The 23,485-nt window shown below is 47.5% G+C and overlaps 1 protein-coding gene across 4 annotated transcripts in view; it reads right to left on the reverse strand.

Moving 5' to 3' along the window:
* The window catches only part of PRRC2B (proline rich coiled-coil 2B), a 657,801-nt gene that overhangs the window by 37,729 nt on the left and 596,587 nt on the right, over positions 1–23,485 (reverse strand). For all 4 annotated transcript variants that reach the window (XM_086924792.1, XM_086924791.1, XM_086924790.1 and 1 more), the window contains one exon: positions 6,216–6,304. In XM_086924792.1, the coding sequence (XP_086780918.1) occupies positions 6,216–6,304 (89 nt within the window). The remainder of the gene's footprint in view (positions 1–6,215; positions 6,305–23,485) is intronic.

The following is a 23,485-nucleotide window of genomic DNA, read 5'->3' on the forward strand; positions in this document are numbered from 1 at the left end:
GATAGTTCAGCGAGAATCCCAGATCGTGCAGGAGATGAATGGTGCGGGACATGTGGTCGGCGCACTGCTGCTTTGTTTTTGCCTGAATGAGCCAGTCGTCCAGATAAGGATAGACGTGGACGTTCTGGCGTCGTAGATGCGCCGCCACAGTCGCCAGGCGCTTTGTAAAGACTCTTGGCGCTGTGGTGACCCCGAACGGCGGAACCCTGAACTGGTAGTGCTGGTCCTGGATCGTGAATCTGAGATACTTCCTGTGGGAAGGATGCAGGGGGATATGAAAGTATGCACCTTTTAGATCCAACGTAGCCAGGAAGTCCCCCTGTTGAAGCAGAGGGAGTACCTGCTGCAACGTGAGCATATGGAAGTGCTCCGAGAGAATATACCAGTTGAGGGGCCTGAGGTCCAGGATGGGCCTGAGGGATCCGTCCTTTTTGGGGATTAGAAAATACAGGGAGTAAACCCCCTGTTCCCCTTTCTTGCAGTGGAACGAGCTCTATTGCCCCTTTTTGCAGCATGACTTTGACCTCCTGCTGCAACAAGTGCAAGTGCTCGCCGGACATAGGACGGCTTCTTGGAGGTATGTTTGGTGGAGTGGAAGTAAGTTCCAGACAGTAACCGTACTGGATAAGAGATCTGACCCACCTGTCCGTGGTGATGGATTTCCACGCGGGCAGGAACTGCTGGAGTCTCCCCCCGACCGGTGTTGTGTGGTCGGGGGGCAATGACAAGACGTCACTGCTTGTTGGCGGTGGTGGACCTGGAGCTGTTGTTTCCACGTCCCCTGCCCTTGACATTGTTGCCTCTGTAGCCACCTCTACCCTTGTTGGTGTATGAGGTCTGGGTATTGCCCTTATAGTACTGTGTGGATTGCGATGCCTGACCCCTTGAGGTGCCTCTGGTATTGGAGCGGCGAAAGGAACCACCCCGAAACTGCTGAGATTGGAGGGCCCCCATAGACTTAGCAGTGTCTGTGTCTTTCTTCATTTTTTCAAGTGTCGCATCCACCTCAGGGCCAAACAGGTGGTCAGGATTAACTGTTTGGTTCAGTATGGTTGCTTGTATATCTGGTTTAAAGCCTGATATCCGAAGCCATGCATGTCTCCTTAGCAACACACTAGTGTTGATTGCCCTGGAGGCTGTATCAGCCACATCTAGCGCACATTTGATGGAAGCGTTAGTGATTAGCTTGCCCTCCTGAATTAACATCTCCCCAACCTCCTTGTACTGGTCAGGTAAGTGCTGCAACAGTGTTTCTAGGGTGTCATAGTGAGCCCTATCGTAGCGTGCAAGTAGGGCCTGCGTGTTTGAAATGCGCCAAATGTTAGCTGCCTGCGCAGCAATCCGTTTCCGAGGCCTCAAATATCTTCGACTCTTTGTCTGGGGGAGGAGCGTCACCAGTGGTCTGTGAATTCGCCCTCTTCCGAGCGTTGGATACAACCAAAGAGTCCAGTGGCAAGTGTCCCTTGATGTAGGTTGGATCCGAGGGCGCTGCCTTATACTTTTTGTCAATTCGAGGATTGATGACACGTGCCCGAGTGGGCTCCTTGAAGACCTCCGGCGCGTGCTTTAACACTCCTTTGAGCATTGGCAATGTCTTGACTGACTTCTCGGCCACTGAGAAAGTGTCAAACAAAAAATCCACATCCACAGGATCTGAGTGGAGCTCGACATCATGGTTAGCTGCGGCCCTCTCAATCAAAGCGTTGAAGGCTGCAGAGTCCTCCGTCGGTGAGGTCTTCGCCGCAAAGAGCTGCGGTTCCTGACCCGATTGCGGGTCGTCTGGGTCTGCTCCGGCCGACCAAGGTTCATGTTCCTCCTCCGGATCCGAGTACGCCGGATAGTTGTACTCGACCTCCTCTTCATCGTCACCCTCCCCCGCGTTGGAACGCGTTGGAGAACGTTCTACGTGTTTGGGAGACGAAGGCTCCATAGGGGCCGAAGTGCCCGCCGAGTCCTTCTTGTTTTTGAGAGGAATCCGAAAATGTGGTGATTTTCCGTTTGAGGAGAGACAATTTCCCAGTATTGGCGTCGATGATGACCTCTCGACGCTCTTCCTCTGCGAGTGGCTGGAGTCGAAGCTTCGACACCACCAATGACGCTTTGGACGTCGACATCCCCTTCGAGGGCACGTCCGCCCCCTGCTTCGGAGCGAAGGCTTTCGGCGTCGACTTTGGCGGCAGGGTGAAGCGGATAGGCGTTTGCACCTTTGCCGGCTTCGATGCGGTCTTCGGCTTCACGCCCTCCGGTTCGGGAACCACAGCGTCCTTCCGAATCCGTTGCAGGGACTCCGCGACCTTCGTCAAGGTTGGAGAGGGCTCGACCGTCTCTAACGATTTCCCCGAGGTGGGAGTCGGGTCGGCTGGAGGCACCGTCTTCGGAGCCGACACCTTGCCATCCTTGGCCCCGACGGCCGGAGCCGGCGCAGCCGGAGCTTTGGAATCGCCTTGACGCTTCTTCGAAGCCTTCTTCGGGTCATCGACCTCGACCATCTTCGGCGCCGACGCAGCCGCGTCGGCCGCCTTTGCCTTCGGCGTCGACCCCGAGGCTTTGGGGTCGGCCATCTTGGCGTGGCTCTTCAAGTCGGCCATTTTGAGTTTCTTAGATGTTGACGCCTCTAGAGCCTTCTGTCCCACCAGTGGAGCTTTCACTTTCGGTTTCGAAACCGATGGTGTGGATCCCGATGGCTTCACTTTCGTTTTCTTCAACGGGAGTGGCGCATCAGAAATGTCCGTGGCCGGGCCGAGAGGCGGGGCTGCTGGACTATTAGCAAGGTCTTGGGTAAGGCCCGAAGGCGATCCCTCGACCTGGGCCGTATGTTGGGGGTTGACCCCTGAGTCAGTTTGAGGGTGCTCTTCCTCCGAGCTATCCCCCACGGTGGCAATGGCCCCATCGTCGTCCCCTACCTCGTCGCCGGCTTCATCGAACTCCTCATCTCCCGCGTCGTAGTCATCTCCCTCCGACGCAAGGCTAGAGTCCGAAACCTGAAAGACATTGTCGTCTTCTTCAAATTCTTCAAAGATGTTGTCCGGCGGGGGCGCTGGGGGTGCCGACAACTTGGCCTGGAGTCGAGCGGCCCGACGATGCTTGAGGGTCTTCTTGCACCGGAACTTTGAGCAGGCCATACACCTGTCCTCGTCATGGTCCGGTGATAAACACTTGTTGCACACAGGGTGCACGTCGAGGTGTGAATACTTGGAGGTGCACACCGGGCACCTCTTGAACAGAGTCCGTTCCATGTTCAGGAATGTGGAGCGTCGAGTAGGCCAGTCCGCGCCGACAGCACGCGGAGGGGCAGGAAGCGTTCGGAGCTGAGAAGGAAGACAACCCGAACGAAAACAATACCGACGCCCAGCCTAAAGACCTTTTGGTCTCAAGTAGAAAGTTAAACTACTATCGGTCCCGACAGAGGGAACCGAAACACATCCGAACCCAATGGCGGAAAAAAACAATCTGGGGATGGAGGCGATGCCCATGCGCACTGTAATCCAGGGGAGGAGCCACCTATCTCGTGATACTTCGAAGACTCTTCCAGGACAACAATGTGCAATCATCCGGACCCAACACTAGGCGGCGATCTATGCACAGATATGAATTCAGCAGCCCACATGCCTCGAACATACATATATATACACATACATACATACACATACATACATACATATATATATATATACACACACACATACATACACACACAGGGCCCCTAAGGGTGGCACAATAAGTGCTGCAGCCCTTAGGGGTCTTCTCTGGTCACAATGCCCTGGGTACCTAGGGTACCATTTACCGGACACGGACATGTGGCCAGAGATGCCAATTGGGTTTTGGTATCAACACTGTTTTAGGGAAGGAACACAGGCCCTGGGCACCTGATTGGCAGGAGTCCAGGGCACACTCAGTCAAAGCCGATTCAGCAAAAAGTGGGTGCATACCATGCAAGAAACATGGCACTTTCTCACATCAATAGGGTCATTGGGATACTGGCAGGAAGCCCAAAATGGGCAGAAACCATATTTGTGCTCATTAAAGCAACATCAGCTATTAAAAGCCGAATTACATTGTGCTCCCTCCTCTTTCTGCGTGCGTACATGGGCATTTGTACATATAACAAACAGAAACTAATGACACGGTACACAGGCCCCCCAAAAGGTTTACCCTTGTTTTAGGCCTCCTGCCTCTGTCCAAGTATCCCCTCCAATGTATTACCCTTTAATGCCCTAATAGAACAGCTGTTACACGCAATATAGATTACCATCCAAAAGTAAATATGGCGTACAAACGCACCTTATACTTCGCATCAAGTGTTCCTGCAGCTAATTGACCCTTGGTACGCAGTTAGTCCATGGTGTGCAAGAAAAAAAAGCTATTCTTCGAAAGCACAACAGGTCACAGGGTAACATAACAGACACTGGGGCCTTTACAAACAGAAGATATGATAACTAGTCCCACTGGGACATTAATGAGCATAGGGCACAACCATATATTTTAACAATGTATTAACAAATACTGACCGTCTTTACGGTTAGTTTTGCTGCTTTGGAAAGGCTGTTCCTAGTCTGTACATTTCCAGAAATATATTTAGGTTTTAAAATGCCTGTCATTTTACATGTTAATCCTCTTATCTGACCTCAGGGTCCAGTACGTTCAACTGTTTTTCCTGTCACTAGAACGTCCCGTAAAAGAGTGAGAATTGCAATTGTTGTGAGTCGCCTTCATGTGTACACACAGGAACAGTCATAAAGCACCCCTTAAAGTGCCCCTTAACTCGCCCCCCAGCAGCAAACATTAAAGGTAGTTCGGCGTCGCCTTGAGGCGTTGGGGGGGGTTACGTGAAAGCTGCTCTGGCAGATGCCAGGGGGGTTACCCGGGCCAAAACCTTGAAGAAGTAATCAAAGAACACGTATTTACTAATTTGCTAATTAGGTGAGCACTACCATGGCAATGTGTCAGACAGCCTAAATTATCATGCTGCTTAGGTTAGACACTTTTTTGCGTTTACTTTGTGTGATCAGGTGAGAAGGCATATTTGACCAGCTTGGAAATGCCTCACCGTCTGACCTCCCCTGACACTAAAGACGTTACTGTGCCCACAACAGCGCCAGTGCTTAACTTGAGCTGGTGGGTGCAGGTGGGGCCCTCCAGCACTCAGTTTCAGGGACTGACAGCTTTTTTCCCTGAGCAGACTTTCAATGAGAGCAAGAGAAACAAGCGCTGCCAGTCATGGGAGGGACAGAAGATATGCACGCGGGGACTGCCTTTACTGGCGGCGTGAAAAAAAAACAAATCTCCAGTTTATCACGCCACCAGTAAAGTATCCAATCCCCGCATGCACATCTTTTGTCTTGTTTGTCTCCCCGTGTGCACGCTGGAATCGTATCGATTCCAAAAGGTCCTGTGCATGGCAGAGCAGCGCATGCGCTGCTTTTCGCCAGGCCGAGACCTAAAAAGTGTGTGAAACAATGAAGATTCTATCAGAGGCACTGGAATTATGTGATTGTGTGACCGGGCGCTTATCGCATAATTCTAGATTTGCCACATAATCGTTCATCTGCTGCACAATCTGCAAAATATAGCAAAAACAACGTTTTTCTAGCTCAAATGGTTAAAAAGTTACTAAAAGTAAATCAAAACATGCAGCAGCGCAGTGGAAGGACCTTTTCAAAAGTTGAATGGTGACCTTTTGGTGGCTTATTGTTATATCCGGGTGTTCAACTAGTACTAATGAGGTGCAACCAATGCAGAGTGTTTTAAGTTTAAAAATGACAAAATAATGAAAAACTATTACGATATGTGCCGCATTAAATGGCATAATCTGGCTTCTCTTGCTGGGTTCTTGGAACCCTGCTGCATAATTTGGTCTTCCACTGCTGCATACTTCCAGTGGCCCTGGATACTATGCTAGTCATTAGCCCTCCCTCATGAAATGTGTACTTAAGGGGCAGAGGAAACAAACGTGAGATGCAGAGTAAAGGTACACTCATAGCCTTAGGTTTTCAATGAGTTCTGCTGCTTTAGCTACAAAATATTACCCAAAGAGCAAGTTGAACAGTGAATTACAAACCTCAACACGAGTAGTCAGTTCATATAGATAGGTCTTGCGATTAGACTAGATTGCATGTTAATAACTGCATGGAGCCAGTTATGAATGCCAGACAATTCTTGAAGAGGGGCTGTAGAATAGACTTCAAAGAGTTAGAAAGAAGCAAGAGCAATCTTACCTGTATGAATGAGGCGCCTGCACAGGTCCACTAGTGGGGATGTTCTGCTTGCAGTCGGTGAAGTGAAACCCCTTCATTTCCAACTGGGACTGGAAAAAGCAAGAAAAAAAAAGGAGATTTACCTCAAGCAGAGGATGTACATTCGAAACAGGGGTCTTGGTGGGGTCTCAGACATGTTTTGTGCCCTACATAGCATGCCATCGTTGGCTGGCAGAGTGGAGATACTAGAGTATATTGCCCGGCTAATAACCCTGTCCTGTGGATCCCCAAAGGTAGGCAGACTTAAAGTTAGATAGCACCTTACTCTCCATTTGTGGTAGTGTGGTTGAGCAGTAAGGCAGAATCAGAAGACTGTGTTGAGCATTTGTTGTACACAGCTATTATTATTATTATTATATTTGGGTTTGTAAAGCGCACAGATACCCAGGGGTTTCCCGGCGCTGACAGAGGAAGAAGAAGCAGGGAGACATTAGATGGGAGAAGATCAAGCAGAGAAAAGCCAGGTTTTCAGGCCTTTCCTGAATTTCAGGTAGCAAGTTTCAAAACGCAAAGAAATGGGGAGTGTGTTCCAGAGTGATGGCGCCAGATAGGAGAAGGAGCGACCACCACACACTCAAAGACTGAACTTCAGATCAATTGTTTTTGTATCAAAAATACGCTTAGATATTTTATTTCTTAGAACCAAGAAAGCCCGGCACAGGTAAGTGATGAGCACTTTGCAGTAAATATACAGTTGTAATGCATCTTGGCACGTAGACTTAGGTGTAAGAAACTGGCTATATATATACTGCACCAAAGTGAGGTACAGTGTGTATAGAGTCCACAGTCCCCAGAGGTTTGGCAGATTTAAAGTTACATATAACCTTACTCTCTAAATTGTTAGCTTAGTCGAGCAGTAAGGCAGTATCAGAGGACAGTGTAAAGCATTTGTTGTATACACTCAGTCAGCAAATTGATTCACACACTCACGATGGATTCACACAATCACGAACTGAACTCTAGGCCAATTGTTTTGTATAAAAAATATACTGTTTTATTTCTAGAATCAAGCAAGCCTGGTACAGGTAAGCATAAAAATACTTTTCAGAAGTAAATGACTTGTATGAACACAATTCAAAATAGCAGTGTAACTTGTACTGGTTTTAGTTACAGTTTTAAGTAAGCAGTTTGCAACACATTGCAGGTATAGTACATTAGAATAAATGGGCTTTTTAAGTAAATTGCAGTTAATTACTTTTCAGATTGCTTTTGCTAACAGGACTGGATCCTAGATTCAGCCCTGGGACATTTCCTGAAAACAGGTGAGTAAATCCGTTTTGGTTAAGGGTACGATTTTTAATTAATATTATCACATTTCAAAAGTTGACACTTAGAAACTTTTTCAACTAGAATCACCATTGTTATCCTATGGGAGGAAATTCACTTATCAGGTAAGTTATGTTAACAATACTTTTTCTTACTCGGTGCTGGATCCTGGATTCAGCACTGGGACATTTACTGAAAACAGTTGAGAAAATGCATTTTTGTTATTCTGCTGACTTTTAAGGAATATTTATAGTTTTCAAAAGTCGACACTTGGAAACTTTTTGGGAGAAAAAGTGTCTATGTTATTCTATGAGGTAAAAGAGATTATCAGTTTCCAGGTAGGTAATCGGTCTTTGGAGTTAGGGTCCTGGGGTTACACGCTGTGGTCTCCCAGGGTCAGTGATGCACTGTTGCACTCTCAGCGGCATTCGGGCAGCCGGGTGCAGAGTGTTGAGACCCAATGTTATCCTATGGAGGATAAGGGGGCTTTGGTTGGTGTCAGCTGCAAGCAGGCCACAGGGTTGAGAGCGCAAAACTCCTAGGGTTAAGCTCAGGGCGAGTTGGGGACCAAGTTAGCACAGAAGGGGCACCCTCAGCGGCACTAGGGCAGCAGGGTACAGGATGCTGTTTTGAGGTCGGGTGCCCTGTTGATTTCAATGGAGATTCTCCATGACAAAGAAACACTGCAGGCTCGGGGAAGAGCATCTTCCAGGAGCGACCAACACTTCGAGGGGTAAGTAGGGATGTAGAGGGTTGGTTAGGCACACAAGGCCATGGGGCGTCTGGTGCAGGGGTGCCTTGGGACGTTTTCTTACCCGCTCTGGGTCACGGTAAGGGTGGCCCTCTGGATTGAGGCAGCAGGCATAGTCTGGAGGCTTGAGGCAGGTCAGGGGTCGCTGGATCTCAGGTCAGGATCGCCGGGCGGACCTCCTCGTGATGTTTGTTCACTCAAACACGGACTGAGCTCTGGATTCGGGGTTTCTGGCTGGCACCAGAAGCTGCAGTTTAAACACGTCTGGTGTTCACAGGAGAAACAACTTAAGTGAATGGAGGCAGGTCCTCCGGGGTTTTTGAGGTTGCCGGCCGCCGGACCCACCGGGGTTTTGCAGGAGCAGGTTCGAGGAGAAACAGGCTTTTAGGGCTGGGGCCAAGTCAGTGGGTATCTACCTCTTGTTAGCTCTGCACAGCTTCTCGTCCTTTTCTTGTGGTTGCTGGATCTGAGGCAGGAAGGTTCAGAGTGCCCCTAAATACAAAATGTAGGGGTGTTACAGGTAGATAAACGTCAGGGACCAATGGGTCCCTTCCCTGGGGTGGGTACACCCTCTATTCTGCCACTCTCCAGTGGGAGGGGGGCAGGAGCCTGTCCCTAGTTGGCTGGGTTCCCTCATCCTCAAGATGGCAGGGACTAGAGGTTGTGCTTCACCTCGCGTCCCCCACCTTAGGGGTGGAGTTGGCAGGGGTGGAGTTGGCAGAGGTGGGCACACCTCTCTTCCTCACTTTGTTTTTCCCGCCGGATCTCCCGCCTAAAGTGGAGGGTATAACCAGTGGGGATCAGTTGCGGAGTACAGCGAGTGGTCTGGAGAGGCTCAGAAAGGCTGTATGTATGCCTTTAAAGCTTCTCCTTCGTGAAACCTGCCCATCCTGGGGGAGGAGGCTTGGCACCTCGTCCCAGTATGTGCATGGCTTCAGGCCCCCCCACCAGAGCGGCAAGCTCTCGACCCAGGGGTCCAGGAACATGTCTGGTGGTGGCAGCCTCAGCAGCCACTCAGTCAGGTCATTGGGAGTTGGTGGAGTTTCAGGGGGCATCTCTAAGATGCCCTATGTTGTGCATTTTACATTAAATCCCACAATGGCATCAGTGTGGGTTTAATGTGCTGAGAAGTTTGATACCAAACTTCCCAGTCTTTAGTGTAGCCATTATGGTGTTGTGGAGTTCGCAATAACAAACTCCCAGCACAATATACTCTTATAGGGGTACAGGGCTCATGCACCTGTACCCTCACCACTGGCATAGGGCACTCATCTAGAGGGGTGACTGATTTATGTATGGGAAGTGGTTTGTGGGCATGGCAGACAGGAGTGAGTGCCATGTAGACTCTTCACTTTGTTCTGCACCAAAACACGCAGTCTGCAAAGGCAGTGTGCAATGGTCAGGGTACAGGACCTATAAGGGTGGCACAATAAGTGCTGCAGCCTTTAGAGGCCTTCTCTGGTCACAGTGCCCTGGGTACCTGTGGCACCATTTACCAGGAGCTGACATTTGGCCAGAGTTGCCAATTGGGTTTTAGGCTTCAATGCAGTTTCAGGGAAGGAACATAGGCCCTGGATACCGGATTAGCAGGAGCAATAGGCCACTTAGTCAAAGAACATCAGCAATTCAGCAGAAAGTGGGGCATACCATGCAAGAAAGAGGAGACTTTCTTGCACCTTCCCTTACCTGGAACACAAGCAACCCAAGACTGGTTTCGCCATGAAGATCGGTATGAGGGATTGACCCGGGACAGACTTCACACTGTTCTAATATCAGAGTTTATTGCTTTCTGTTTTGAGGACCTCTATATTATATTGTAAAGAAATGTATTCTCTGTTCATCAGAATAACTAAACCTTGAGAAAGCCCTAGTCTTATTGACCACCTAGGGCGAAACACATGTCTGCTGTTGCAGCTCCGGAGAACAAATATATGCTACTTACCAGTATGCATCTGTTCTTGGCATGTAGGGCTGCTGACATACATATCTGTGCATAGATCGCCGCCTAGTGTTGGGTCCGAATGATTGCACATTGTTGTCCGGGAAGAGTCTTCGAAGTATCACGAGATAGGTGGCTCCTCCCTTGGACTACAGTGCGCATGGGCATCCTCTCCATCCTCAGATTGTTTTTCGCCATTGTGGCAGAGATGGAGTATAGTACAGTAAGAGATGTCCATGCAAAGAGTGAATGCTGTAGCTGCGACAGGCACCAGGGAGGTGGGTGGGCGATATGAATGTCAGCAGCCCTACATGCCAAGAACAGATGCATACTGGTAAGTAGCATATTCCGTTCGAGGCATGTGGGCTGCTGAATTCATATCTGTGCATGGAATGTGTAGCAGTATCTCCCTTAGCGGTGGCTACCTGTGTCAGCTGCAGCAGTCTGAAAAAGAGTTTTGAGAACAGCCTGTCCTACAGCAGCTTGCTGTTTTGAATGTACATCTACACAATAGTGTTTTGTAAATGTATGTGTTGTCCATGTGGCTGCTCTACAAATTGTGTTAAAGAATATTACCCAGGAAAGCCATGGATGCCCCTAGCTTGCGTGTGGGATGCGCCCTAGGGGGAACTGTTAAGGTGTGTTTTGCCTTTAAATAACATATCTGAATGCACTTAACGATCCATCTGGCTATACCTGATTTTAAAATAGGGCTGCCTTTGTGTTGCGGTGAGAAAGCAACAAACAACTGTTTTGTCTTTCGAAATGCCTTGGTTCTATCTATATAGTATAGCAGAGCTCTTTTGACATCTAGAGTATGCAAGGCCCTTTCAGCTACTGTTTGTGGGTTTTGAAAGAACACTGGCAGTTCTATTGTTTGATTTATATGGAAATGGGATACCACCTTTGGCATGAATTTAGGGTTTGTTCTGAGAACTACTCTATTTGCACGTACTTGAATGAATGGTTCTTGAATAGTTAGGGCTTGCAGCTCGCTAACTCTTCGGTGTGAAGTAATGGCAATAAGAAAAGCCACCTTCCAAGTAAGAAATTGTAGTTCGCATGAGTGTAGTGGTTCAAAAGGTGGTCCCATAAGTCTGGTTAAAACAATATTTAGATTCCAGACTGGTGAAGGTGGGTGTCTTGGAGTAATTACACGTTTAAGTCCTTCCATGAACGCTTTAATTGCTGGCACCCTAAATAGTGAAAGGTGTTGCCTGTTTTGAAGATATGCTGCTAACGCAGCTAAATGTATCCTGATGGATGAGTAGGCTAAATTGCAACGTTGTAGGTGCAATAGATAGCAAATGATGTTTTGAGTAGAAGCATCAAGTGGGTTTATATCATTGTTACTGCAGTAAATGACGAAACGTTTCCACTTAGCTGCATAACATGCTCTGGTAGTGGGTTTTCTTGCCTCTTTGATAATTTTCATACAGTCTGGGGGCAAGTTCAGGTATCCAAACTCTAGGATTTCAGGAGCCAGATCGCCAGGTTCAGCTGTTGCGGATCTGGGTGTTGGATTTCTCGCTCTGAGTTAGAAGACTGGGTGTGAGTCTCAGTCTTTGATGAGTGACCACTGACAGTTCTAGGAACGTTGTGTACCATGGTTGCCTCGACCATGTGGGAGCAACTAAGATTAGCGTCAGTGAATGTTGGCGCAGTTTGCGTGCCACTAGCGGTATTAATGGAGCTGGGGGAAAAGTGTACGCAAATTTGCCCGACCAGTTCATCCATATCGCATTGCCCTGCGACTGTGGATGTGGGAACCTGGCGGCAAAGTACTGGCATTTTGCGTTTTCGCTTGTGGCAAACTGATCTATCTCCGGGTGTCCCCACTTCCGGAAGAATGGTTGGAGCACTTTGGGGTGAATTTCCCATTCGTGCATCTGTTGGCTGTGCCTGCTGAGCAGGTCGGCTACTTGATTGTCCTTGCCGGGGAGGTGCTCTGCCATGAGAAACCTGTTCCTCTGAATGGCCCATTTCCACATTGTTTGAGCTAGGTGCGACAGCTGTGGTGAGTGTGTTCCTCCCTGTTTTTGAATATAATACATAGCTGTCATGTTGTCCGTCCGGATCAATACAGCTTTGATGCATAAGTGTGTCTTGAACGCTATTAGGACTAGAAAGATTGCCATCAATGCCAAAAGGTTGATGTGCATTTTCTTTTGTTGTACAGTCCAGAGTCCGTGGACTGTGTAATTTAGGACATGGGCTTCCCACCCTAGTAGGGATGCGTCCGTGGTTAACACTTTTTGTGGGACAGGCTCTTGGAACAGTCACCCTTTGCAAAGGTTTTGTGGATTCCACCAATGCAGAGAGTTGTATGCTCGACTGGTCACCAACACTAGGTCCTGTAATCGCCCTTGAGCCCGATTCCACTGCCTCTTGGAGCAGACGCATATGTAGCCTGGCATGAGGGACTATGAATATGCACGATGCCATCATGCCTATTAGTTGCATAAACACTTGAGCTGGTAATGATTGTTGTGGTCTGAACCTTTGGATCAATGTTTGCATTCCGTTGATCTGTGCTACGTTGGGATATGCTTTTGCTGCCAGTGTATCTATTGTTGCTCCCAGGTACTGTTGGACGTGGGAGGGTTGCAGATGCGATTTTAGGTAGTTTAGGGAGAAGCCTAAACTGTGCAGGAGATGGATGGTCTTTGACATGTGGTTGGCACATTGCTGGGCTGATGGCGCGTGTATTAGCCAATCGTCCAGATATGGGTACACATGTATGTGTTGCCTTCTCAGATGTGCTGCCACTGTAGCTAGGCATTTGGTGAACACTCGTGGAGCTGTTGTGACACCAAATGGTAGGACTTTGAACTGGTAGTGCTGTCCTTGAATGGTGAACCTTAAATACTTTGTGAGCAGGGTGTATTGGTATATGAAAGTATGTGTCTTTGAGGTCTAGTTGCCTGGAAGTCTCCCTGGCGAAGCAATTGTAAGACTTGTTGGAGAGTGAGCATATGAAAATGCTCTGACAAAATGTACAGGTTGAGGGGCCTGAGGTCCAATATTGGTCTTAGAGACCCGTCCTTCTTTGGAATAAGTATAGGGAGTATACTCCTGTTCCTTGATGTTGTAGTGGGACAGGTTCTATGGCCCCCTTTTGCAGCATACTGATGACCTCTTGCTGTAGTAGTGTTATATGTTCCTGTGACATTGGACGGTTGGATTGTTGGGTGGTGTTGAGGTGAGTTCGAGGCAATAGCCATGTTGGATAATTTGCCTGACCCACTTGTCTGTAGTGATATTTAACCAGACTGGCCGAAATTGTTGTAGTCTTCCCCCGACCGGTGTTATATGGTCTTGGGGTAGTTCCAAGAAGTCACTGTTTGGTGTTAGTGGAGGATCTATTTGCATTGTCTCCATGACCTCTTCCCTTGGTATTGTTACTTCTGTATCCACCCCTGTTTTTGTTATATGTGGATTGCGTGTTACCTTTGTAGGTGGAGGATTGCTTTGATGTATTACTTTGCGCTCCTCTTCTATAATTGGAGCGACAAAAGGAGCCTCGGTGTTGTTGGGACTGAAGGGCTCCCATGGATTTTGCTGTTTCAGCATCCTTTTTCATTTTGCCCAGAATTGAGTCAACTGCTGGACCAAACAAAAAATCTGGGTTTATGGGACGATTAAGAATAGTGGATTGGACTTCATTCTTAAAGCCTGATATACAAAGCCATGCGCGTCTCCTAAGCAGCACGCTTGTGTTGATGGATCTGGCAGCTGTGTCTGCCGCGTCTAGGGCACATTTAATTGAGGCATTTGTGATGAGCTTTCCCTCTTGTATGAGTTCATCTGCCTAGTTTTTGTAAGGCTCAGGTAAGTGTTGTAGAATTTCCTCTAAACTGTCGTAGTGCGCCCTGTCATACCTGGCCAGCAAGGCCTGTGTATTGGCTTTTCTCCATGAGTTTGCTGCCTGGGCTGCTACTCTTTTACCTGATGCCTCTAAGATCTTTGACTCCTTGTCTGGAGGGGCAGCCTCTCCAGTAGTTTGTGAATTTGCACGTTTTCGTGCGTTAGACACCACTAAGGAGTCTAGAGGTAGTTGTCCCTTGATGTATGTAGGGTCTATAGGTGCAGCCCTATATTTTTTCTCAATTCTAGAGTTTATGACACGTGCCCTAGCAGTGTCCTTAAAAATGTCGTTTGCGTGCTTTAAGACGCCCTTCAACATGGGGAGTGTTTTTACATGTCTTTCCGATGTTGTTAGTGTATCAAAGAGAAAGACTTCAATAGCATCAGAATGCATTTCTACATTATGGTAGGTTGCTGCTCTATCTAGTAGAGAGTTAAAAGCCACTGTATCTTCTGTGGGTGATGGCTTTGTTGGGTATACTGTAGGGTCTGTAATGGGCAGAGTCCCGTCAGTGTCTGGTTCACCTCCCCCGCCCCATGGTTGTGAGTTGGGGTCTACATATGGGTTTTGTGGATTACCAAACCCCCCATCTGCATCCTGATCTTCATCTGGGTTGTAGTCGGAGCGTGCAGGTGAGTTTGTGGCATATGGAGTAGGCATAGCTGGAGTGATAGGCTCAAAATGTATTGGAGAGGTAGCACAGTCTCTTTTTCTTTAGTGGAATTTTTGGAAAGTCTCCAGTTGGCAGAGGTCTTTTCTTTTTTGTATAAACAGTCACCTTCCCAGTATTTGGGTCAATATATAGTTTTGACTGGTCTTCTGTGGAAGGGTCTTGATGTATAATCTCTTCTTCCACAGTTTTTGGCCTTGGTGCCGTAGCTTTTAGTTTGGCCTGTTTCGGCTTGATGCCTTTAATGGGTTCGACCGATCTTGGTGTTTGGATCGGTTTTTGAGGTTTTTCGACCGGCTTTGTAGGTTGTACGTCTTTGGCAGGCTTCACCACTGTTTTCGGACCGAGCGGTTTCGTCGGTTCGGAAGTGTCTTTAGGTGTTAGAGGTGTTTTTGGAGCCTGCTGTTTTGGGTCGATGGCCCTTTCCGGATCGACGGGCTTTGTCTCAACCGATTTGCTTTGGTCCACCTTTGGTTTCCCTTTCGGTTCGATGTATGTTTTGAGCGTAGGCCTTCTGCTTTCGTCGACCTGTTTTTAGGTCTCGCCTGTCGATGCGCATCGAGCAAGCAAGACTATGGGGGCTTATCCACTCTTTATCCAACTTGCAAGGAATCGTGGCGATTCCTTGCAGTGCCCGTGACTTTTAAGCTCAATGCGCATGCGCATTGAGCTTAAAAGCGCGTGCACATCAGTTCCCTCATCCGCACGTCGCATTTCTCCTCCCCCCTCCCCTGCCCGCTGTGTCGCATTTCTCCTCCCCCCTCCCCTCATCTGCCTTCCCTTCGTCTGTTCCCTCTCCCCGCTCCGCCCCCTCCCCTGCCCGCCGTGTCGCATTTCTCCTCCCCCCTCCCCTTATCTGGCCTTCCCTTCGTCTGTTCCCTCTCCCCGCTCCGCCCCCTCCCCTGCCCGCTGTGTCGCATTTTTTTTTTTGAGAGAGACTAAGCGCAGTTTTTCGTTGGCAAGTCTTTTCATTCTTGACGGCTTTTCATATAACTATCACTGAAGCAATTCAAATTTACTGATTTTTACTTTCCAACTCGGACTGAAAGAATTGAAATGCCTTATCTAAAGACGGCAGATGTGCAAAGCATTTTGAAAATCCCTGGAAAAGCAGCATGCTTTTTATTTTGCTCAGAATAATGGCATTTTTCTCATTGTTAGACAGCGGTTGGAAGGGAACTTATTTCGAACAACTAAAATGTAACCTAAACCGTTTGCAAGAGTGTGAGGGGAAGAGTTTGCAAGTGAGGGGTAGCCCATACATTAGAACAGAGTACATTTCCCCCCAGAACTGTTTCACCTGAAAACGTTTCTTTGTATGCTGTGGTTGGTGCAAGAGTTTGTTCTAATGTATGTAAAACGTGCACGAGGCACGCATTACAGCGCTTTGACACAACGTGTACATTGTATGTTTAGACTTTTTAATTGTAAATGAACACTAAAACAATGCTGTTGTCTTTCAGAGTGCGCTTGTTCATGTTGAGTTCACATCATGTCCCAATATGCAAATGCACCCTGTGACGTACGCCACTACATTTGAGAGAAACGTGGGACTAAGAGTTCCCCCACCCCCTCCTCCCCCCAACACACACACTAATTACCTTTTACATAAAATCAACGGAAATTAATTGTTATTATTTGCCAAGAGGCATGAAGTTCCCTCCGTCTTGTTTTTTTTTGTGTGTGCAATTTACAGCAGTATATTAAATAACGCACGTCCATTCGGACCAGCGAATTTTCACCCAGTAAGCTGCTCGCGATAGTCCGAACGCTCACAGGAGGCTCGCGGATCCAGAGAAAGTGAATGTACAATTTGTCCCACAACAATATTTTGGCCTGCTCTAAATAACAGGCACTATCCGCTTCTCGTGATGTAGTTTCCAGCTACACTATATGCTTTCCTGAGATCCAAATCTTAGATTATATTTTCTCACGGATGGAGAGCCTGTGTTGAAAAAATATGCTACCGCGCCATTATAAACACCCCTCACAACAAGCTCACACTCACTACACCGGACAGCCGCACCCACTCACACCCCTCACACTCTCTCACCATCAACACCCCTCAGCCTCACACAGCCTTACCCTCATCCCCTCACCCTCACTCACCCTCACCCACCCTCACTCACCCTCAACCCCTCACCCTCACCCCCTCACCCACCCTCACTCACCCCCTCACCCACCCTCAACCCCCCACTCACCCTCACCCTCACTCACCCTCACTCACCCTCACTCAGCGCAACCACAGCATCTTCACTAAATATATTTAATAAACTTTAAGGTATTGGCAATATAAAATAAAATCCATCTTATTTACGTATTAATTATTAATTTTTTTTAAAGCCATTGATTTTTTTTATATCAATACATATAAGTCACATATAAGTCCCGTTAATACAAAACATGTTGCTTTACAAATGCTAGAGGTGTCACATTTACAAAAATTATAACTATTGGCTTTGTAAAGAAGAAAGCGATTAATTTAGCTATTTAGAAAAAACAACTCATAAATAAAAAACAAAAAAATAAATAACACCTATAGCTCAAACTTTACTACTGCGAGACCTATTGCATTTCCAATGCTTGTTTCCCCTTGTTGATAGTTGAGCCCGATTTGCTCGATTCAACGTGCTTTGTCTTGGGGGTCGAGTCGATGTGCTTTTGTTTGGGGGTCGATTCGATGTGTTTTGGTCTTGAGGTGGACTCGACTGTTTTTGACTTCGGGGTCGACTCGACAGCTTTTGTTTGAGGTCGACTCGACGTTCTTTGGCTTCGAAGGTTGTATTGGAACTGTGGCCTTCGGGTCGACGCCCCTTGGCTTAGTCACCTTCGGTTCGACGACGCTCGGTCCGAAGACAGTATTGTCGACAATTTTCGGTTTTGATTGAACCGGTGTCGTATGTCGTGTCTCAGAAGGCTATTTTTCTATGTTCTTAGCCGGGCGGTATGGCGGGGCTGTAGAACCAGAATTTTGATCTTGGCTAAGGCCTGTTGGTGATGCCTCCACCTGAGTCTCTGATATGGGTGTAGTGTCTATATGGGGCGGTGTACTCGCGGTTCGCCCCTCGTCGTCATCGGAGTCGTCTTCAACAACTACGATGTCTTGATCGTATTCCTCGAGATCGACTATTTGTTCTTGCTCTTCGAAGTAATAATCGGAGTCGTGCCCCGAGTATTGTTCTCCGTCTTGATCCGAGCCTTCGACGTTAACTAGGTCTTCCTCATCGTCGAAGATATTATCGGGCTCTGGTGCCGACCTCTGCATTTCTTGCCTCGCCGCCCGTCGATTCCGGATCGTCTTTTTTGACTGGAACTGGGCACAGGCTAGGCAGCTATCTTCATTGTGATCTGGAGATAGGCATTTGTTGCACACTGGATGCTTATCTGTGTGAGGGAACTTGTTGCACTGCGGGCAGTATTTGAATGGACTTCGTTCCATCGACGGTCGGTCCACGTGGCGTTGAGAAGGCCTAACGGCCCGATTAGACGACTGGAGTGCAACAGATGTTCAAGAAGTGTATCGGTGCTGAACGCTTAACAATACCAACGGACCCGAAGGCCTTAGAAAAGTTTTTGCTGATTCCGAACTTGGAGTGCTGGAAAGTACATCCGAACCCAATGGGGGAAAAAAACAATCTGAGGATGGAGAGGATGCCCATGCGCACTGTAGTCCAAGGGAGGAGCCACCTATCTCGTGATACTTCGAAGACTCTTCCAGGACAACAATATGCAATCATCCGGACCCAACACTAGGCGGCGATCTATGCACAGATATGAATTCAGCAGCCCACATGCCTCGAACATATTTTCTAGACAAATGAGGATGCAACCAATAAAGAATCTTCTAAAAGACAACACATGACATTTGCTGTTCTCAAAAAACAAAAGAAACTAAGAAGCAAAAGATTTTGTGGGTTTGAAATTGTTTTCATTTTTTAAAGAAAGAGCATATGCTCAAACCTTCCCTATATACAGCCACGGATATGAGGCGGAAAAGATCCAGTTTCAAAAGAAGGGGGGACCCCACATCAATACACGGCAGGTAGACGGGGAACAGAACAAGTTTAAGAGCAGAAGGAAGCTGCCGAGGGGATATAATGGGTGGCCTAGAGTAGGTCCAAAAATTACGTATCACTCTGAGCCCAAGGGGATATTTCAAAGACACATAGTAGAAAGAGTTATATCAAAATATATTTTATTATACGTAATGACAATTCATTCTGTTTTTCTCATTTTCTTAGACAGTTTAGGGTTATAAATACACAATAAAACGAATTCTTTAAATGGAATAACAAATACTAGACAGGGCCCAAACTCTCGTAGTTACTCTCAGTCTGGCCTCCAGCAAGCGGCCGATGTGTTTCCCGGAGGAACGATCTCTCCCCCTAAAACAGGAGACGTTGTCCCCTTTACCCACTACGCCTCTCGGGAGCCTTTTTGAGAGAAACGGGCATCCTCCATCCTGCCCCCACCTCCTGTGAATCCTCCCCAGGAACCAAAGACGGCGTGCATCGTTCAAATTGCAGGTGTACCCAATTGAATTAATAGGAGAGACTCTCCACCACCCTAATTTATTCTCCGGGAGCCATCGAGAGGAACGTGCCTTCCCTCTTTCCATTCTAGAATTCACATGTAGTGTGACCTCTATTAGAGGAACCTAAACCCGACCTGATATTTCATCAATGCCTCTTGCTCTGGTAACTACAGTAAACCCTACCAGTCCGCCAGACTCCCCAGCGAGCATAACTCCGTCGCCCCACGACCCCCTCCATCTATATAAGGAAACCTTCTATCGCCTGTGGCCCTCATTTGTCTCTTGCCCCACTCCTCTCCGCCCTGATGAAGGTGTAGCCCTTGTTCCATCTCTGGAACCTACAAAAAACCTCCTTGTGACTGTATACCACCTTGTCTCTTGTCCATCTTATACATCGGTGGCAACTGTGTGAAGTGAAGTATGATTGTTTATGAATGTTTGTGTGAGTGTTGGTGAGAGTAACTACGAGAGTTTGGTCCCTGTCTAGTATTTATGTTATTCCATTTAAGGAATTCGTTTTATTGTGTATTTATAACCCTAAACTGTCTAAGAAAATGAGAAAAAAAGAATGAATTGTCATAACGTATAATAAAATATATTTTGATATAACTCTTTCTACTATGTGTCTTTGAAATATCCCCTTGGGCTCAGAGTGATACGTAATTTTTGGACCTACTCTACGCCACCCATAATATCCACTCGGCAGGTTCCTTCTGCTCTTAAACTCGGAAAAGATCCAGTGCCTCGAGCCAAGCTCCTCTAATAATGATTGACAGATGTAGGCCATTTCATCCGGATACAGGATTCCTGGATCTACTACACACCTTTTGACAGACTTGAATGGGCTGTAAAATACCAGGTAAGTTACGGACATTTCCTATAAACAGTTAAGTAAAATCGTAACATTTTAAAGAATTTCTTTAGGTTATCAAACTTCACACTTTGTGGTAGTGGGAGTTGAGGTTTTGGGTTAGACTCCGGGGCCCTTCAGGATCAAGGATGCACTCTCATTACACCCTCAGCAGCACTAGGGCGGCCGGGTGCAGAGTGCTGAGGCCCAATGTTATCTAATGAGGGATAGGGGGCCTCCGGGTGATGGCTGCCGAGGAGCAGGCCACAAGGTTGTGGGAGCCAAGCCAAGCTCCTGGTACTAGTCTCAGGGTAAAAAGGGGTCCTGGTTAGCTCAAAACAAAAAGTGCACCAGCAGGGCGGCTGGGTGTAGGGTGCTGGTTTGGCGTCTTGAGTCGATGACCTGTTTTCAATGTGGATTTTCGGTTTTCAGCTGCAGGTCTGGTCCAGGAAGACTTCTAGGAGGAACCAACAGCTGGGCAGGTAAGTTTGGGGGGTGTGGGGGGGAGGAAGAGTCTCCGTGCAGAGGCTACAGGTGACGTTGGGGAGTCCTGTAGGAGTCAACCCATGGTGGACTGACTCTGGAGTGCTGGGGGACCTCGTTGGGACTGGAGGGTGGTTCCAGGCGTCTGGTTTCTTTTTCCTCAGCAGGCTCAGAGTCTTTCTTTGGGGTTTTTTCTGCTGAACATAACTGCTTTTCACAGGAGACCCAGTCTTTGTTGAAGGCAGTCCATCCTCCCAGGGGTTCTGGAGGTCACTGGCTGCAGGACCTTTTGGCGCAGGATCTCTGGAAACTGCAGACAGGTTGGTAGGGCTGGAGCCAAGTCAGTTGTTCTCGGCAGTCTCCTCTGCTTGGCATCTTCTTTCATCCTTTTTAGGTCTCACGTGTAGCGTTGCAGCACAACGAGCTGATCGCTCTGCGAATACTCTTGTAATGAACAATTCAGAAGAGGTTTTTAACGCCCGATCCTCATTTCCATTGGCTGGCGTCACCGTTTATGCTACACGGTGGCCTGCCATTGGAAATGAGCTGTTTGCATTGCCTCCCTTTGGTCTTTTGGGAGGGCCCATCCGGGCTGTATCGCCTGCTTCATGGCTGTGGTGAAGCAGTTTCTTATCTCAAGAGGCATGTTAGATTAACAAGCCATGAGATCCAGTCCGGATGGGCCCTCTCAAAAGGAGACAGGGCGCCGCATGTTTAATTTTGCATCGCGATGCAAAATTAAACCGCAGAAATGGCGAGCGATTGTTCTTCTTGGAATCCTTAAAACTAAATAAGTGTGTGACCGCATTTAAATCTTTGCATATCTGTCCAGCTTCTGTATGTAAATTCTCGCAGCGCCTAGACGCGGATCCACTCACAGTCTGCACTTTACCCAAAGTGTTCATTGCTCTATTGCACCATTTTGTGCAATATTAAGTGGGTGCATTTTGTTATTTTAATAGCTTGTATACCACGAACCTAGTTCCACGGTTTTCAATCGCTTTACATGTGCACCTGAATTTATTTTTTAATGACTCAAGAATATTAAACAGTGCAGAGAATCACAGGATGTTGAGGAGCTGCTGGTATTCGATCCTAATTTCCTAAGTTTAAAGTTTACAGCTTTTGACTGAAGCTATAGCTGTTCATCGGTTAAAAACGACGGTTGCTTAGAAATTAACAATGGTGTTGTGGCAAAGCGCCCCAGTAGAAATGCTTTTGGATTTCTTTGAAAATGTATGCTGGTGTGAAGCTGGCAGTCCAGCAGCCAAGCCTTCCCGACAGACAGCGCGCGCGCGCGCCAAGCTCTTCTCCCATGTGTTTCCTCTTCAGAGGAACGGTACCAGCCTGTAAGCTGATATCGCAGCCATTTGGTGATAACATTGGTTGCCTGTGGAGAGGGAGAGAGTTGTTTGGGTACTTACCAGAGACGAAGAGGCCAATGGCGACCGGGGGTTGTTGCCTGGGTTACCTGTCAGGCTAGTTCCTGGACACCTCACACTTATTGTGGTGCCTGGGCGGCCTCCCTTCCTCACTCTCCTCTTTGCATTTATCACCCCGCCTTCCCTCCATTTCATTCGGTTTCTATTCAAAAGCGAATGCCTTCTGTACAATATTAATCATACCTTTGTGTTTGTTTCTTATCTTCTTCCACAATCCAAATCCATGGCCCTTTCCACTTTCCTTTCCCCATTCTCACCTTTCCCACCTTTTCTTTTTTCCCCTCTACACACACTTCTTTTTCATTCCTTTGCCTTTGTTCTTCTCTTTCACATTCTTGTTCTTACCCCCATGTTTTACATAATAAAAGGGTATACATGCCTGAATGCAGCCTTTTCAGCTGAAGTGTCTTCACCTTATGTCTAAATATAACCGCAGCAAATAAGCTGAAGGAGAATATAAGTTAAGCTTTATAAACTAACACTCGGTGTGGCCTCCTCTCTCTCCCTCACAGTGCTCTGCCTTAATGAAGCTCCTCCTGCACCAGAGCACACCAGGCGCGTGCAGTGACAAGGGTCTACGTCAAGGGAGATCTTGAGGCTGAGGTGGGCCAGGACTGCAAAAGTTCACTGCACAAAGCTTGAGATAAAGTCTGCTAACATACCTGGCGCACTGCACCTCCAGCAAAACGTACACTCTTTAAATTTCCAGATTGCAAACTGCACACAAAGTGGCCTGCAAACTAGAGAGCATGGGGCGTGCTTGAGTTTTTTCTCCAGAGGCCTGGATACGCTCTCTAAGGGTTAGGTGTCAGAATATCATTAGCAAAAATATTGCCTCATCCAAGTATCCGGTCAAATATCCTTTTAAAAAATCTTGTCACATTGGGTGCAGGTTTTGTATTATTAACCACTGTCTGGGGGTATTTATGTATGATATTTAGGGCACCATGTTTCTGTTAGCTGTTATATGGGTTACAATATCCTGTTGCCAGTGTCACTAAAAACACGAAAAACTGAATTTTGTGCCATTTGGCAGACTGGTTGAATATCTAACCTGGCCCTTTGAACCACCCAGTGTTGAAATGGAAAAACAGAAGTGCTGGTACCCTGTACCAAAGTATCTGCTTGCTTCTGAGAAGTGCCAGTACTCCCCAATTAAACATATTATGTCTCTCTTGAATAGTGCAGGTACTCTCCCTCTCAAAATAAAAAAAAGTGTAAGAAACTCAGTCCATTGAAAGCACTGGAACCACTCCTGGAGTCACCCAACATCCCCTCATCGCTTTGGAGCAGGCGGAATGCCTTACAACACCTAAAATGTCAACCAATCTGCTTCGGAGGTAGGGGTGCCTGCAAATTTCTTTACCACCTTAGCACAGGCTTATGAAGTTTCTTATTCTCGGGGAACCCACGTTTATTTTTCCACAT

Source organism: Lissotriton vulgaris, chromosome 5 (assembly GCF_964263255.1).
Source record: "Lissotriton vulgaris chromosome 5, aLisVul1.2, whole genome shotgun sequence".
Lineage (NCBI taxonomy): Eukaryota > Metazoa > Chordata > Amphibia > Caudata > Salamandridae > Lissotriton > Lissotriton vulgaris.